General features: G+C 43.5%; 1 protein-coding gene across 1 annotated transcript in view; it reads left to right on the top strand.

Annotated features, from left to right (window-relative positions):
* The window catches only part of SLC44A3 (solute carrier family 44 member 3), a 98,522-nt gene that overhangs the window by 39,078 nt on the left and 41,628 nt on the right, over window positions 1-17,816 (top strand). Inside the window, 2 exon segments of the mRNA XM_004614669.2 lie at window positions 529-712; window positions 9,713-9,878. Of these exon segments, the coding sequence (XP_004614726.2) occupies window positions 529-712; window positions 9,713-9,878 (350 nt within the window).

Here is a 17,816-nt window from a genome sequence, read left to right as displayed (position 1 = left end):
ATGGGGTAGGGGAGAAGGGGGCTTGAGGTACAGTGGAGGTCACAGTCCCATGACCCAAGGCCACCTTATTCTTGTTTATGCTCTTGCTTATTTTCTTGATCTTTTGTTTTTGTTTTTGTTTTTGTTTGCTTTTGGGGTCACACCTGGCTCTGCACAAGGGTTACTCCTGGCTCTGCACTCAGGAATTACTCCTGGCGGTGCTCAGGGGACCATATGGGATGCTGGGGATTGAACCCGGGTCGGCCTCGTGCAAGGCAAACGCCCTACCCGCTGTGCTATCGCTCCAGCCCCTATTCTCTTGATCTTTGATCAGACCACAAGCTCCCTTAAAGCAGGTACTCTCCTGTTTTCCTCAGAGGATTGAACCGAGGGACCAGCAGATAGTATGTGCTCAATTATGATCAAAGCAGTGAGGAGAGACCTTGAGGGAACTGTTTGCTGAGGTGCCTGTAAATGGTTAAGGTTTCTTTGGCGCTCTCTGAGTTCTCCATTCTTTAGAATGATTGACTCGAATGTTTTTCTCACCAGGCAGTGCTCCTCGTCTTGATCTTTGTCCTCAGGAAGAGAATCAAACTGACAGTTGAACTTTTCCAAGTCACAAACAAAGCCATCAGCAGCTTGCCGCTCCTCCTCTTCCAGCCTCTGTGGACATTTGCCCTCATTTTCTTCTGGGTCCTCTAGGTGACTGTTCTGCTTTGCCTGGGCACTGCAGGTAAGGGTCAGGGGGATCATGGGATGCTTCTCCTGGATCATGCACAGAGGATGTGTTGGAGTAATTTGTCTTTTCATCAGGACCAAACCGCCCTCACAAGGGGGGTTTCTGATATCAATAGTGACAGTGGAGTTGGCAACTGCTCTGTCCTGAAGGTGGGGTGAGCAGGAGAAGCTTTTTCTCCCCTCTTTAAAAGAATTGAGTCTATATTTCTTTCTTTTTTATTTTGTTTTGTTTGGGGGCCATGCCCAGCGATGCTCAGGGATTATTCCTGGCTCTGCATTCAGGAATCACTCCTAGCTGTGAGATTCAGGGATCAAACCTGGGTCAGCCATGTGCAAAACCATGTGCCCTACCCACTGTGCTATTGCTCAGCCTGGGTGTGTATTTCATGAAGAAAAAAATCAGTAACAACTGAAAGAGTTGGACGGCAAAGTAAAATCCAAATGAAAGTCAATAGAGAGAATATTATCAGTTGCTCTGGTTGAAATTTTAAGCAAGGTTCTAATCCCTATCAGTTCATTAGGAAGGCCCCCAGAAGTGCCCCTCAGGGTCGGCTTAGTTGACAGCAAGTGCTCTAGAAGTTCACCACACCTTGTCCTTAGAAAACAGCACCATGTCCTATGTCTCCTGTTTGAGCAGCCTCTCCTCCAAAACTCCTCTGAGTCACCTGAGTCAGCCCTGGGTCAGTTCTGTTGTAATACAAATGGGGGGACCCCATCCTCAGAGATTGCATTTAGCTTGGAGTAGAAATGTATATTTTTGGAAGCCCTCAAACAGAACGGCAGCATTCCAGAGCAGGGCTGCTCAAAGCATTCCCAAAAGTAGATAAGGTGCTTAGATCAGAACAGACATCGCTTCCTTGCCCGAGAAAGCCCTGCAGGAAGGAAAGGTCGGCAGGATGAAAGCAGGGCTGCCTCATTCCTGTGGGAGCTCCTGATCTCGGTGTACGATCCTCCCTCCCGCACGGTGGGCAAACAAGCAGCTGGCGAGCCAGTGCACACTTGTTCTAGATCTCTGACTTTTCACCTGCAGTGGTCAAGGCCAGGATACTGTGTTGCTCTCTGAACAAGGCCCAGGATAGTCTGTTGCTCTCATCTGGCAGAAGGGAACCACAGCAGACATCTGGTCAACCAGAGAGTACAGTTCCTTCCTGTGAATGCATTCCTCGGGCTTCCTCTTGGGCTGGTCCCATGTGGAAGAGCCACCACACCATGTGGTATCTTCCTAAATGGCTTCTCCTCCTCCTCTGGAGTAGAACAATCCCTTAAAGATTACTTGGGTATGGTCAGCATGCTCCCAGAAAGTCTCAGCCCTGGAGCCCATATTTTCCATTTCCGAGAGGCTGTGGATCCCTTTTGGGGATTGGATCAGTGGGGGCAGGGGGTGGCGTTGGACAGACAGGCTGTGAGCTTGTAGAAAGCCTGTGGTGAACCTCAATCATGATACAGGAGAAAACCTTGATCCATCAAGTAACCACTCAGGAAGAGGTTTACCTGAGAGTATCAGGAAGCCTGAAACATCATAGTTTATACAAGATCAAAGAGCATTTCCTTCTCCCATGAGGTTTTCAAGAAGGAGCCTGCCCTGCCAGCCAGCACAATCCCCCTGGTTTCCAGGAATCGGGTGACCCAGCTTTTAATCTCAGCATCTTGTCGCTCACATGGACCTCAGGCTCCACTCTCTGCGTCATTCCACAGTCAGGAGTGCAGGGAGAGGATCATGCTACCTCCCAGGAGCCAGGAAAGCCCTTGTGCTTACTGCCCACCTCACCTCCAAGTCCCATGGAAATGCCTTGGGGAGGGACAGGAGGTGCCTTTCACTTGGGGCAGCCATGAACAGTTTAAACACTGGGTGTTCTATTGCCCATTGTGGAAGAGCTCAGCGTCCCACTGAGAGCAATACAAAGTCTTTCTTTCCCTTTTAAGTCACTTGCTTGAAACAGTCTCAGTTCCACTCACAAAGTGGCCTTGCAGCATAAAATAAAGCCAGCATGTGCCAAAAATGCCCTAAGTTCTAAACCCTGGCATTCATTCCCTCCTCAGTGCATCACAGTCCCCTTTGGATGGTGGGAGGTGAGCATTTTAGGCATGAACATGGAAGCTCTGTGTGAGTGAGTTGCCAAGGTGACAGGCCAGGAAATAAGGGACTCTCTCCAACGGGCTCTGAGAAACTGCCCATTTGGACAACCATTAGCATCCTTGTGGTTGTTTGTGTACTCTAAAGCTCACCTTTAGTATCTGGATACATAGCCAGCATTATCATGAATTTCCTTCAGGTTCTGTTGGTCATTCCTAGGGAGCTCCTAGAAAATGGTCTCAGATGCTTATGACAGGGTATGTTACCTGAGCTGGGTTCATTCCCTCAATCATTCAGCAGAATTAGATAAAGCATTGACTATATCTGACCCAGTTGTGGCTTCCATTCCAGTTTAGAAGCTAAAGGGAAATAAACATCAAAAAAAAGTCATGAATTTTGTAGTACATTAAGAGTTGGTACATGCTATGGAGAAAAATAAAGAAGGGAAGAGGAATACGAAATGCTTAAGGGGAAGTGTAATTTTAAATTAGGGCATCAGGGAGGGCCTCAATGAAAAGGTGATAATGTAAGCAAAGATTTGAAGAAAGTGAGGAATGTAGAAGAGAAAGTGACTTGGCAAAGAGAACCTTAAAGGACAGCAAAAAGGCTTTTCAGCCCGCATGGTGTCATTACAGGCAGGGGCTCAGGAGGGCTCAGAAAGCTCAGAGGGTGGGATCCTGGGTCTCAGAGGCGTCTTAGGACACTTTCTTTGATTCTGATCAGAGATGAAAACGCATTACTGAGTTGTTAGCAAAATGGCAACATGATCTGACTTACCATTTAATTGTGGTGATGTTGGTGGCCCAGAGCAAATGGTGGCAGTGGTGTGGCACAGGAGAATTTATTTATTTTGGGCTTTTGTTTATTTGGGACCACACCTAGAGAGTTTGGAGGCTAATCCCAGCAGTGCTCATGGAACCATACAAGTGCAGGGAATCAGTCCTGGGCTTCCTGCATGTAAAGCTGTGCTCAGCCCTTTGAACCAACTCGCCAAGTTGGTTTTGAAGGATTCCCTGATTGATCAGTTGAGATGTCCGATTGGAGAGGCATTGGAGTTGACAGGTTTGGGGGTTGGTCACTTGGAAGATAGGTTAGTTATCATCTAGGATAGAGTAAGTTGGGCGCATTTTCTGGGGAAGATAAGAAATTCGCTTTTGTTGTGCTAATTAAAATGGTTTTCAGCAATAGTAGTTGGAAATGGTCACCCTGGGCAAGAACTGAGTGCTGAAAGTAGGTGAAGGGATATATATAAAAACTTTTCAGCACCTGTATTGCAAACTACTCAAATGGAGAGAGAGAGAGATAGAGAGAGAGAATGAGAGAGAGAGAGAGAGAGAGAGAGAGAGAGAGAGAGAGAGAGAGAGAGGAAATGCTTGATAATTGAGGTAGGTGGTGGGAAATGTTCGCTGGTGAAGGGATGGATGTTGGAACATTGTATAACAGAAACCAAATCATGAACAACTTGTCACTGTGTGTCTCACAGTGATTTTAATTTAAAAAAAAAAAGTATTTCAGGCAGATGGACATGTCAGTGGGCAGTTGGCTGTTAGAAGTTCCTGGACAGGTCCCAACTAGAGATGTACATTTGGAAATGAGGGAGCATAGAAATAGGTAAGAATGAGGAGAGAGAGAGAAATCCACATGGTGCTTGGGGATTTGGTGTATGGGGTGAGGGTGGGGGTCCTTGGATGTTCAGAGATCCTGGAGATGAGAAAGACTAAGGAGTGGAACAAGCAGGAGGCCAAAGGAAAAGGCAGCGCTGTTACGGAGAAAGCAGTATCTGGGACAGCAAAGGCTGCTGATAAGCACTAACTATGACTTGATCATGTCAGTCAGCAGCACTGAAGGGAAACAAACCAGTTTCTGGAATGCGTAGGAGTGAATTGTAATTGGAGAGAGTTAAGAGAAAGTCAGAGACAAAGTGTGTGAAACACCCCCACTCAGAAATTATAACAAGGGAAGGGAAAAATAGAAAACAAATAGTTTTTTTTAATAATGTAGGAGAAATAAATGGAAAAGAGTAGCTGAAGACAATCTTGAGGAATTGTCTTTATTTCTTGTACTTGAGAGACATGCGCATTACCATCTGAGCCAAATCCCTGACCCAGTTTTGAAGAATTTGACCATAGGTAAGCAATAGAAAAATAGAAATGAAGTTGAAGGTAAAAAGAGAGAAAAGAGACGCATTTTCTAGGGGAGATGAAAAATTTGCTTTTATTGTGCTAAAACATGGGCAGAGCCTGGCAAGCTACTTGTGACATATTTGATATGCCAAAAACAGTAACGATAGGTCTCATTCCCCTGACCCTGAAAAAGCCTCCAATCATTGGGAAAGATGAGTAAGGAGAGGCTGCTAATATAGACATTACTGGTGCCCGTTTGAGTAAATTGGCGAACAATGGGATGACAGTGATACAGTGATACAGTGACAGTGCTAATTAAAATATTTTTCAGTACTGATAAGTGGGAATGATTATTCTGGACAAGAATGGAGTGCTGAAAGTAGGTAAAGGGATATACATGATAACTTTCTGTTCCTTTATATTGCAAACCATAATGCAATAAATTTTATTTTCATACTTGTTAAAGATGTGAGATGAGGCCTGAGGATGCGATGGTGTGTGTATCCTTCTAGGTTTCTCTTCCAGAACCAAAAAAATAAAACTAAAGAGTGAGATGGTAAAGAATGATCCAGTGAGAGAAGCACTTTGATGATACAAGCAGGAGAGGATGGATTGCTAGAGAGTCTTGTATAAGTGAGAACAAGGACTAGTGAAGGCTTAAGTTTAGGGTCGTGCTTGCCATACCCACTGTGGTAGGTTATGAATATGTGCTGAGATTTGATAGGTGTGAGGCTGGGGTGGGAGAGGATCCACTAGGGATGAAAAAACTAGAGTTTTTTCATTTTCTCAGAGAAATTAAAAGAATAGTCATTGGCTGAGAGTGAGGATGGGGAAGTCATCTTGTGGGGATTGGAGGTAGAAATATAAGCAGTCCCACAGAAGGGGAAATGAAGAGACTTACAGCAATGTGTGAGTTCCTGCTAGACACTCAAATGATAACTTTTTTGTATGTATATTTGTTTCTCTTTCAATTTTTTGTACCCAACAGCAAAAGTTCACATAATTCCAGTGTGCAGTGGTAAGTATTGGTTAATTTCAGAACTGGAATACTACCTACTACATCTCAGGGATAAGTGCTTTATGTTACTATTCCTAACACCTTACCTAACGCCATACCATCCACACCTGGAGACTGGGTGAGAGGTCACTAAGGGAATGAGAGGTAGGGACTGGGAAGGTAGTATATTCAGCTACCAGTGTCGCAACAACTTTTTAAAGATCTCCTTCGCCCCCAGAGTTTGTCCAGCTTTACGGAATATTACAGACATGTGATCTCAGCCTGTGTGTTTCTCAAGCCCAAGATTGTAACTACTGCCCGAGGGTTTATCTTATCTGCCCTCTTACTCTTTAAGAGAGAACCAAGACCCAGATTGCTTAAAACATATCCAAGCTGAGACTAGACCCAAGAATCTGTTCAGTGCCTTTTCCATAATCATCCCCAAGATGGCCTTTGGTTGGGCTCTGCCTGCAGTCCTGTTATCATGAACATGAGTTACACAAAGTAGGAGCTAATTGTTACCCTTCTCATAAATAACATTTGGTTCTTTGGGGTGGTGCAGGACTAATGCCTGAACTGGTACGTCCAACCAGCAGAGGGCAGTCGTGTGTGCACAAGGAAGTTTGCCCCACCCACCCGCTCGCTATATGTAACTAAATTTCAGAATTTTTGCCCTGGAGTCAGAGTCTGATTCTGATTCTTCCCAGAACCTTTAAAGCAATGATTCTTTAAACATTAAATGTTGTTCCCCTTGGGGGCGGGGGCTCTTGGCAATGTCATACATGAAGGAGGGGAGGGAGGATGCTCCTGGGATCTGGTGGGGGCTCTTGCAAACATCTTCAGTCCTCTGCCCGACTCCAGCCAAGAATGGTTGGGTCAGAAACCCCAATTTTGTGTTGAGAGTTGAGAAGTATTTCCTTGTAGGAAAGACATTTCCACAGCATGTCTAATAAAAACAAAGGGGTGAACAAAAAATGGCTTCAAAACAGATATTTAAAAATAAGTGACCTGGGCCAGAGAGATAGTACAGAGAGCCGGGCACTCATTTTGCATGTGGCTCACCCAGGTTCCCTCCTCGACACCCCGGATGATTCCCGGACTCTGCAGGTGTAATCCCTGAGTGTGCAGTCAGACTAAGCCCTGTGCACTGCCAGCTGTGGCCAAACCGCCCCCTCCCGTCCCTAAAGTAACTATGGGAAACCCCAGTTTTATCCCTGGCACTGCTGGCCCCTGGGCACTGCTGGATCAACTTCTAAGCACTGGGCAGAGAGTGGCCTTGAGCACCATAAGGTGTACACACCCCCGATCAAAACAGTAAGCAGCCCAGAGTAATTTATGGGTTCTGCTTTCTCGGGGGAATGTTGAGTTCGAAAAGCCCCTCTTGTCACTGTGCTGAGCTGGACAGGGGTGCTGGTGACCTTGAAGGATGCACGGGGCAGCCAGGAAGACGAACTTCCCCTGCCTCACCTCTGGGTCATGTCTACTCACCTTTCCCCTGGCCAGGCAGTCACCCAGCCTGTCCCACAGAAGACTTCTCCACCCCCGCACCAGATCTTGGGAAACTGCCATTTGTCCCTGGGATATGGGGGTCTGGCAGGAGGAGCAGGTGCCTCTTCAGACCTGCTCCTGCTACAGCCCCGGGCAATGGTGCTCAAGAACCCACTGGCCACCCCGGAGCATCTGTGCTGCGTGTCAGAATGCTTCTCCCCTAGAACTGGGAATCCTTTGCTGAAACACCTGCTTTGGCAGAAAACAAGCATTTTTCAGTGCTTCACCTGAAACAATGGTTGTATCCACGCCAGAATGAGCCCAGTGTTTGACAAAATATTCACTCCCATCTGTAAACCAACCAGGTTCCCTGGTACTCACAATGTGTCTCTTGTTCCAGAGAACAGAGAGTGTAAGGAGCTGAGGCCGGCCCAGTATGTGGGATCAGATTGCTGGGCAGCCGTCAGTCTCCCCACTTCCTTTGCACAGACCCTATTGTGAATGTCCAAAGAGACATCAATTATGAACATAAATAGATTTATAGTGGAGAAAGGAAATAGGAAGCTATCTTTTAAATGTTGTTCAAGTTGTAAGTCTCACTGAAGACCAAAGTACCCATCATTTTATGTCTAGTAGTTCATTTTAAATATGGAGATGGGGGGAGGCATCTCAAATTCAAATGCAACTGGGGCTTGAACTTACCCACTCCCCATTATATGGACTTGGATTGTAGCAAAGCAGGGTATGACCTCACAAAAATATTGTTGTGGCTGCCTTAGTGGACTCAACTGAGCATACTCTGGTGCTTCTGAGAGGTAATAATAATTATTATGCAGTGGTATGTCTATGGAACAGGCCATAAAGTTGTATATGTACATGTGTGTGCATTAATGTATTAATGTAAAGGGCTTAATATCTCTATGTAAATCATTACCAGCTAATCTTGCTCCACATTCTTTTCCAAAAGGAAATGAGTAAAACAAGTAAGGCAATTAAAGCTCCGAGAGACTGGGGCTGGCCGGGATGGAACTCAGCAGAGCACTTTCCTCTCAAGTATGTATGAGACCTGGGTAAGGTCCCCAGCACTTGATCTAATGCTGGGGATTAACAATAAAGAAAAACCCAAGAGAGGGGCTGGAGCGATAGCACAATGGGTAGGGCATTTGCCTTGCATGCGGCCGACCCGGGTTCGATCCCCAGCATCCCATATGGTCCCCTGAGCACCGCCAGGAGTAATTTCTGAGTGCAAAGCCAGGAGTAACCCCGTGCATCGCCGGGTGAGACCCCCCCCCAAAAAAAAACCCAGGAGACTGAATGGTTGGCTGCAGGCTCTCCAGGAACTGGGAAAGATGTTTCCTGAGGCCATAGACATCTTGAGAGGGGGCAACATGGGGATGGGACCCAGAGCCTCACACATGCAAGGCAGGTGCTCGGCCGCTGAGCCACCTCCCTGGAGACATTGTAAAGATGCGAGAAGAGGTGCTGGGGCGGTAGTACAGCGGGCAGGGCATTGCTTTGCACGCAAGCAGCCCAGGTTTGATCCCTGGCATCTCAGATGGTCCCCAAGCACCACCAGGAGTAATTACCGAGTGCACAGCCAGGAGCACCATCAGGTGTGCGCCTAAAACAAATAAGAAAACAACAATAAATGAAGTCTGGATTTCTGGTGAGGTAAGGGATATAAAAATAGTTCTAAAGGCTTTGTGCATTAGCAGTTCACTTGTCAAGGCAAATATTCTCCCTAAAGTTACCAGGAGCACTGAGATGTCGCAAAAGTTCCTCAACTCTTCCAAACTTCAGTCTTCAATTCTACAGAGGATGATAAGTCACTGTCACTGTCACTGATAGCTCATCAATTTGCTTGATCAGGCACCAGTAATGTCTCCATTGTGAGATTTGTTGTTACTGTTTTTGGCATATTGAATGCACCACGGGTAGCTTGCCAGGCTCTTCCGTGCAGGCAGGATACTCTTGGTAACTTGTCAGGCTCTCTGAGAGGGGTGGAGGAATCGAACCCGGGTCTGCCGCATGCAAGGCAAATGCCCTACCCGCTCTGCTATCACTCCAGCCCAGGGTGATGAGTATTTGAAAATATGCTTACTAGTCAGTTCCTGAAATGAGAAATTCTCTGACCTTATTTGTATACTAACCGTATGCAGGCAGGTTTGTGTTGCCACTATGAAGATCTGAAGCCATGGAGGCACTTCCAGGCACTTCCAGGAGCCGCCTGCTCCGTGCCCTGCACACAGCCATGGTGCCATCCCCTTGCTGGCAAGACTCTGGAGTAAAGCATATTTGTGGTTTCCACTTTAGGAACTGCCCAGGTTATCAAAGGCGGCCAAGTGGATTATCAGCCTCTCTCGGGAATTCGCTATATGTGGTGGTACCACCTACTCGGTCTCATCTGGACCAGCGAGTTCATCCTGGCATGCCAGCAACTGACTGTCGCTGGGGCAGTGGCCACTTGTTATTTCAACAGGTGGGTCAAGCTTGTTACTCCTTCGGGTGCCTACGGGCTTCATGTTCTGAGTCTCAGAAGATATTTTGGAGTTCCCAAGGCCTGAAAGATAGGAAGTCCAAAGGGCAAGGCCCTTGCTTTGTTGCTGTCTGATCCCCAGCAGCAGATATGGCCCTTGAGCTTTGCCAGAAGTGATCCCTGAGCATAGAGCCAGGAATAAGCCCCCAAAACAACCTTGTGGAAAGGTATATGTTGGAATTTTGATGTGACCTTTTAAAAGGAGTTGGCAAGAGTAAAAGACTAACTTAAACATTGAGCAGGATGCTCATTCGGAGGTGAAAAGAAACATCTTCTAGCTGCAGTCTGTCACAGTTCCAACTCTTTTTCTTTGAGTAAGAAAATTCAGAAAGAAACCAAACAGAGAAATTAATCATATTGCTTAGAGCCGAAAGGTATCTGAAAGGAAGGGCTGCTTCTATAAATATTCATTCTTACCAAGTTCACACTCTAAAGAGTTGTTGTTCTGCTTGAAACACACTTCAATAAGTTCTGTGAAGTTCAATAATCTTATGTGAAATGACAAAAATGTTTGCCTAGAAAATAATTATAAGGGCCAGAGAGATAGTATAGGTATTGAAGCACTTGCCTTGCATGCAGCCAACCTTGGTTTGACCCTCAGAACCACATATGAACCCCTAAAGACCACTGAATGAGGTTAAAAGAAAAGAATTATAAACCTTACGGGAATTGTATGTAACTATAAAATAAGAGTATTCCTACAGTTACATACTAGTGAGTTAATTACTTGCTTCTGCGTTCATCATGATACTTAGGTGTTACCTTATCAGAATAATTGAGGGTGGACACACACACACACACACACACACACACACACACATTTACCTCTTTTGTGTGTGTGCTTCTCCTCAGGGCAATGATTAAACCACAGGCAAGAAGAGCTGTCTCAGGACAATGACAGGGTTAGACCCCAACCTGGAAGTTTGTTCTGAATAAGGCTGGTCTTCCTCTAATCTCTCAGACCAAATGAGTAGATAAAAAGGAGTGTCTGTGGGGTAAGAAAGTCAACCAGGCATGATTCATACCATGGAGCAGTTCCCTCCTGATGATAAAGAGCACCGTGGGCTTTAATAGGGTAGTGCTGTTGGGCACCCCCATCATTAGGGACTAAAGGCTGCACATGGGCTGTAATCTCTGGCACTGGGACCCCCCGCTGAGCAGCTACAGAGGCAGGCCGAGTGTGCTGCTTTATCTTGGTGGGGGTGGAGGGTGGCGGGGTGCAGCCAGGCAACTTGTGTTATCTTAGGCTCACATACAAAAGCACTTGGTTTGTGAGCTCTTAGGTTTAGGCTACCCCAGTGAAGCAGATGTGTCTCCCATTTTCTGCCCCCCTTTGTTGATCCCCATCTCAAATCATAAAGGAATGAAAAAGAATGACCTGGCGACAGGATGAAACAGAAGCAGTGAAACATCAACCAAATATTGGGAATTGAAGAGAGGATGTTTAGAGAGTGACTCTGAGCAGGCTGGAGAGAGAGAGAAAAAAACCTGTCTGTGTGAGTCAGCTGGGAGAGGAGGTAAAAAATATGACCCAAACTGGAGTCACAACCACCTGGGGTGGCCCAGGATAGTAAGCACTTCTGAAGATTATTAAAAGTTTTCCTGAGGGGCAGACAGGAGCTTGCACTCTGGAGGGGTCGACTAGGGAGGGTCTGAACTCAGAGTGTCTGTGGCAGCTAAAACTGGAGATCAGATTCTGTGCACAAAGAAGGTGTAGTTGGAAGTAAGCAGGAGCCTAAATACTGAGCACTGAGGACCCACCTCGTGATACCACCAAGCCACACACACTGCTCAGTTCCCTAGATGTTGACACCCAGGGTGATGTCGCTTTCCCTAGAGACCAGACATTCTTCTGGGATAAACCATCTAAGTAAAGACCTGCATGGGCTGGAGTGATGTACACTGGGTAGTGTGTTTGCCTCACACACAGGGACACAGGTTTATTCCCCACCATTCATATGGTTCCCTGAGTCCGCCAGGAATGACCTTTAAGTACAGAGCCAGAAGTAAGCCCTTAGCACCTCTGGGTGGGGCCCCCAAACAAACAAGAGACCTACACAGAGTGTCATACAGGGGTTCTCAAAGAAATGGAATGATTCCTAGATTCTGACCCAAACAAAAAGCAATGTCCTTATTCAGAGCTTCCAGTGCACTTCTTAGTGCTTCCTATTTGAATATGACTGGGAACCTAGTTATTATTAAATATCTCTAGTGACATAAATAAAGTAAAATGAACAAAAATAAGCAAAAGGGATTTAGGGAGAATAAAATCAATGCAGGTAGCAAAAGAAAACTTTTTAAAAAAGCCCTGAAATATCTTCAGAGATAACAAAAGGTATTCATAAAATATGAATGTGAAAAGGGGAATAGTGAGAAAAGAAGAAAGTCTTCATAATTAAAAATATATCGCAAATTTAAAAACTCCATGTTGAGAGTTAAAATTAGAAACTTGAAAAACTCCCTCAGAAAGTTGAGCAAAGACACTGAGAGGCAGAAAAGAGAAGACTAAATTCAGGGGATCAATTTAAGAAACCCAACATCTTACAAGTTTCAAAAATAGAGAATGTGGGAAGAGAGAGATTTACCAGAGCTGGAGGACATGGACTTAGAAGAAAAATCTCAGAAGCTTTTCACGGGAAAAATAGACGAGGAGCAGAGAATCAAACACTAGTTTCTGATCCAAATCCCAGTAGCAGCCCTGAACCAAGATAGCAAAGCTGTCCGAATTCTAAGAAGCCATCATTTCAAACCTCAAATTCTCTACCTAGTAATACGCACTATCATTCAAAGGTAGAAGACAACAAAGTCATGCTCAAGCACGCAGTATTCCGAAAGATTTCCCTCCCCACATCCTTTCTTACATGAAATGAATGAGTAAGCTCGGGAGAAAACTGTGAGCTTTAGAAAGTGGATTTCTACACAGAAAAGAAGGGAAGGGAATTTCCAGGATGGTAGCTGAGCAGCAGTGGAGAGAACGTTTCGTCTGTGGTGAATCCAAAAGGCAGATGTCAACTTGTGCAGAAAAGATTGACACTTTGGTGGATATTTGGTGAAGCCCCTGGGAAATCAAATGCAAATATGACACAAATATACACTTAGCTAAAATCCAAAAGCCGTACAGGAGAAAAAAATATAAGAAGAACATACTGTTGGCTCTTCCATGACTGTTATTTATGTACTGATAGTATAAACACTCAGCATTAGCTCAAAATTACTCAGAGGTGAAAAGTTGAAAACTTTCCCCCTAGTTTTAGGAGCAGGACAAGAGTGCTTACTCTAACCGCTTGTATCTAATGCAGGACTAGAAGTTCTAGCCAATGAAATCAAGCAAGAAAAAAAGTTAACCAAATCAAAAGGGGGAAATGGTCTTTGTTTGCAGGTACTAAGTCTGGTGATATCACTGTATCACTGTCATCCTGTTGATTATTGATTTGCTCAAGTGGGTGCCAGTAATGTCTCCATTCATCCTAGCCCTGAGATTTTAGCAGCCTCTCTTTACTTGTTCTTCCCAGTGGTGCCACTTGAAGACTCTTTCAGGATCAGGGGAACAAGACCCATCATTGTTACTGTATTTGGCATATCGAATACACCACGGAGAGCTTGCCAGATGCAAAGTCTGTGGTATATAGAGAAAATCATAAAGATTCTGGGAAATAAAAAAACTGTTAGAAGTAATCACTGTACTCAGTAAAGTTGAAGAATACAAAATCAATATGAGAAAGTGGTTGTGTATCTTTAAGTCAATAACAATAGTGCAGAGTGTGGGGATAAGAAAAAAATTCTAGTCACAGAATCATGGAAAACAATAAAAAACTTAGGAGTAAAATCTGCTTGTTGGGGACCACACTTCACATGCTCATGGCTGCTTCCTGCTCAGTACGTGGGTGTTGCTATTGCAATGTTCAGAATCTAATCTAAGACTTCTACATGTACCTTAGCCCTAAGAACTGTCTCCCCAACCCTTAGGAATAGCTTGAATGCAGCATGTAAAAAGACCTCTATGCTGAAAATTATAAAACTTTGATTAAATACATTTAAGAAGACACAAATAAATGGGAACATTTTTCATGTTCATGGATCAAAAGAATGAATATTATTAAGATGCCCCTAACCAAAGCCATCTGTAGAGTTATTACAATTCACATAAAAGTTCCAATTAAATGTTTGACAGAAATATTTAAAAATCCTAAAATTTACGTAGAATTACAAAATAGCCACAAATGCTGAGAAAGAATAATAGGATTGGAGACACCAAACTTTGCAATTTCACACTTCTGCTACTTGTAAGTAGTATAAGTACTTATACTACTTTTCACTTATACTATAGTGATCCAAATAGTATGGCACTGCGTTAAAAATAGATACATGGAAAAAGCACAACACAGAGCCCAGATATAAACCCTGATGAATAAGACTAAAGAAATATTTTACACAGGATACCAAGAATACTCAATGGACAAAGGGTAGTTTCTTCAACAAATGATTGCTCCAGTGACTAATAAATGATGCTGAGAAATATAGATAATATGTAGAAGAATAAAATTATAACCCTATTTTGCACAACTCAAAAGTTAATTCAAAATGGATTAGAGACTTAGACATAAAAACTAAAACTGTAAAACTCTTTGACATAGTTTTTTATTATGATTTTGTTCAAATGACAAATGAAATATTGTGAGACTACATCAAACTAAAAGAAGCTCTTGTTTATTCAAAGGAACAAAAACAAAATAAAAAAATCAGTCTATGAAATGGAAGAAAATATTTTCAAATATGATATTTAATAAGGGGTTAATACAAAAACATCTAAAGAATGTATGTAACTCAAAAAGTTTTTCCAAAGAAGACATACACATGGTCAACAGGTTTGTAAAAAGGTGTTTGATATCATGAATCATCAAGGCAATGCAAATTAAAAACACAGAAGAGATAGTCTCACTCCTGTAAGGAGGACTTGTATCAAAATGACAAGAGATTGTATTAGGAAGGATGTTGGATGTTAGTGGGAACAGAAATTGGGAAGAAACTCTTATACACTGTTATGAGAATATAAATTGACACCGTGGAAGACAGTCTAACATTATGGAGGCTTCTCAAAAAAATTTAAGTCATAAATAACATGATCCTGTAATCCTATTTCTGGGTCTATAACAAAAAAAGGCAAATAAAATTAAAGGAAGAATCCAAAATTTCAAAGAGATATCTACATTCTCATATTTATTGCAACATTGTTCTTAATAGTCAAGATATGAAAATAACCCAAGTATCTCTCAATGGGTAAAGCTGTGATATATATAAAACATATATACATATATACCATAGTGGAATATTTTCAGCCCGGAGATGGGAATTTTGCCATCTAGAATAACATGAATGAAACTTGAGGGTGTAATGGGAAGTAAAATGTCAGAGAAAGACAAATACTGTCTGACATCATTTATGCATAGAATCTTTAAAATATTGGATCATTGAAACAGTAGAGCAGACAAGAGATTGGGGAAATGAGAAAATATTTTTAAAGGGTATGAACTTCCAGTTAGCTTGTTCCTGTAAGTTCTGAGGATCTAAGATACAGTATAGTCTTTATGATTAATAAGATCATCAACTATATTATTATAGTATTATTAATATCATTGATGTTAATAGTTGTGTGCTATTAATATTATTATTACTAATAGTATTATCAATATATTATATATTGGGATGGTATTATTTTAAACACATATTTAATATAATAATAATATATACTATAATAACAATCAAGTGTATAATAATATATACTGGAAAGTTGCTAAGAGAGTAGATCTTAAATGTTCTCACCGCACACACACGTGCATGCACACACACACACACACACACACACACACACAAGGTGGTGATTATGTGATGTGACAGAAGTGTTAGCTGATGTCATGTGGTGAGCATTTAGCAAGTGTATAACTTTAACAAGATAACTTGCAAACACACAGTGTTTTATATCAATGGATTCTGAATGATATTTTTTTTAAATGAGTTCAAACTTCAAGGGCTGGAGAGCTAGTATAGTGTGTCAGGGGCTTGCTTTGCACATGGCCAACGAGGTTTGATCCTCAACACCGCATACCTGAGCCCCACCAGGAGTGAACCCTGAGCACAAAACCTGGAGGAAACCCTAAACACTGCTGGTGTAGCCCCAGAGTCAAAATAAGGGGGAAAAAACACTTTAGTCTTGTTATATTGAGAAGGGAAGAAGGAAAATGAGTATGTTAGAAATTTAGCTCGTAAGAGACTAAACCTGCATTGTCTACACTGGAAAACCAGTGGACAATAGTTAGGGCCATAAAGTCAAGCAATAGCAGCAAGATCATATGGTTTAGAAGTTCAGAGATTTAGTCCAGAAGAACAGCTAAAGTATTATGTATCTCTAGAGAGAGAAAAGTAAGGCTAGGGAAGAAAACTTTCCTGTAGCAGTACTGTTAGGCTTTTAAAGACATTTTACATATTTCTTTGATTTAAAAAAATAAACTAACTGAAAAATAGAATACATGGTGATTTATTTTTAGCACTGCTGTTTCACTTATTAGAAATTCTCCTTTCCCTTTGACTTCCTGCCTAATTTTGAAATCTCAAGGCTTTTCATTATCTGCAAATTCACAGTTTAATCTCATGTTCCGGCCTGCACAGAAGGTAGAATATACCAAAGTATGTTCATCTTGGTGCTTTGTTTAAGCACGGAGGAAGCTGAGGAGTTCATTTGAAGTTTTTCAAATACCAGAGTCTGGGCAACTTCAAAAATTTCCCTTTCACAACAATTTGCTTCAAGAGAACAATCCACCGAGAGCCTTAAAAAGGCAACTGGGGGTGGGGGGGGGGGGCTGGAGCAATAGCACAGCGGGTAGGGTGTTTGCCTTGCACGTGGCCAACCCGGGTTCGAATTCCAGCATTCCATATGGTTCCCTAAGCACTGCCAGGAGTAATTCCTGAGTGTAGAGCCAGAAATAAACCCTGTGCATCACCAGGTGTGACCCAAAAAGCAAAAAAGTAAAAAAAAAAAAAAAGGCAACTGGGGGCGTGATGGGAAGGAGCTAGAGCCGTAACCTTGGAGATGAGGCACTGGAGGCATGATGTCATCGGCTTTCTCATGCTCACAGAGATGGTTTCCAGCTGCTGGATTCACTGAGGATTCACTGACAAGGAAGCAGATTCAAAGCTGAGTCTGAGAAACTGAGGTGGGAGGCAGATGAATTTCCTAACCCTGGAGGGAGTTGCTGAGGACAGCCGAAGAGGCAATCTCCTTTTCTGTATGGGGAAGGAGAACCTTACAGCGTCTTCCAAGTGTGCTCACCCCATCTTGTGGTCATTTTTCAGGGAGAGCAGTCAGGGATGCACAGCTCTGGCAGGAGCACAGGGAGCTTCTCGGCTGGGGACCAGGTGTATGCTGGAGCCCTTCCAGCCTGTGGAACCCAGTCCTTCCCCAGCAGTCTCAGTACAAAATTAATTTTCCTAGCTGTTCAAAAAATCCTTAATGATGGGCTCTTGTGGAGAGCTAAGTGGCTCGGAGCACCTGCACTGCAAGTGGAAACCCGCTAGTTTCGTTCCTGTGCCGCTGTCTGCAGCCCAGCCAGCTCCTGGCAGCTCTGTGCTACACTGCAGACAAGAGAGTGAGGTAACACGGCAACGAAAGGGGGTCCACAGCCTGCCAACGGTGCAGCTAGGATGTGTGCAACCCTAGAGGGAGCATGTGTGTGAACCTCAAAGCCAGGCCAGGGGATCTCTTCGTCATCACAACTACAACCAGAAGGAGGAATTTTATTTTATTTTATTTTATTTTTGCTTTTTGGGTCACACCTGACAATGCACAGGGGTTACTCCTGGCTTTGCACTCAGGAATTACTCCAGGAT

This window comes from Sorex araneus, chromosome 8 (genome assembly GCF_027595985.1).
Source record: "Sorex araneus isolate mSorAra2 chromosome 8, mSorAra2.pri, whole genome shotgun sequence".
In the NCBI taxonomy this organism is placed as follows: Eukaryota; Metazoa; Chordata; class Mammalia; order Eulipotyphla; family Soricidae; genus Sorex; species Sorex araneus.
The sequence above is the reverse complement of the archived record's forward strand: the minus strand, read 5'-3'. Positions and strand labels throughout refer to the sequence as shown.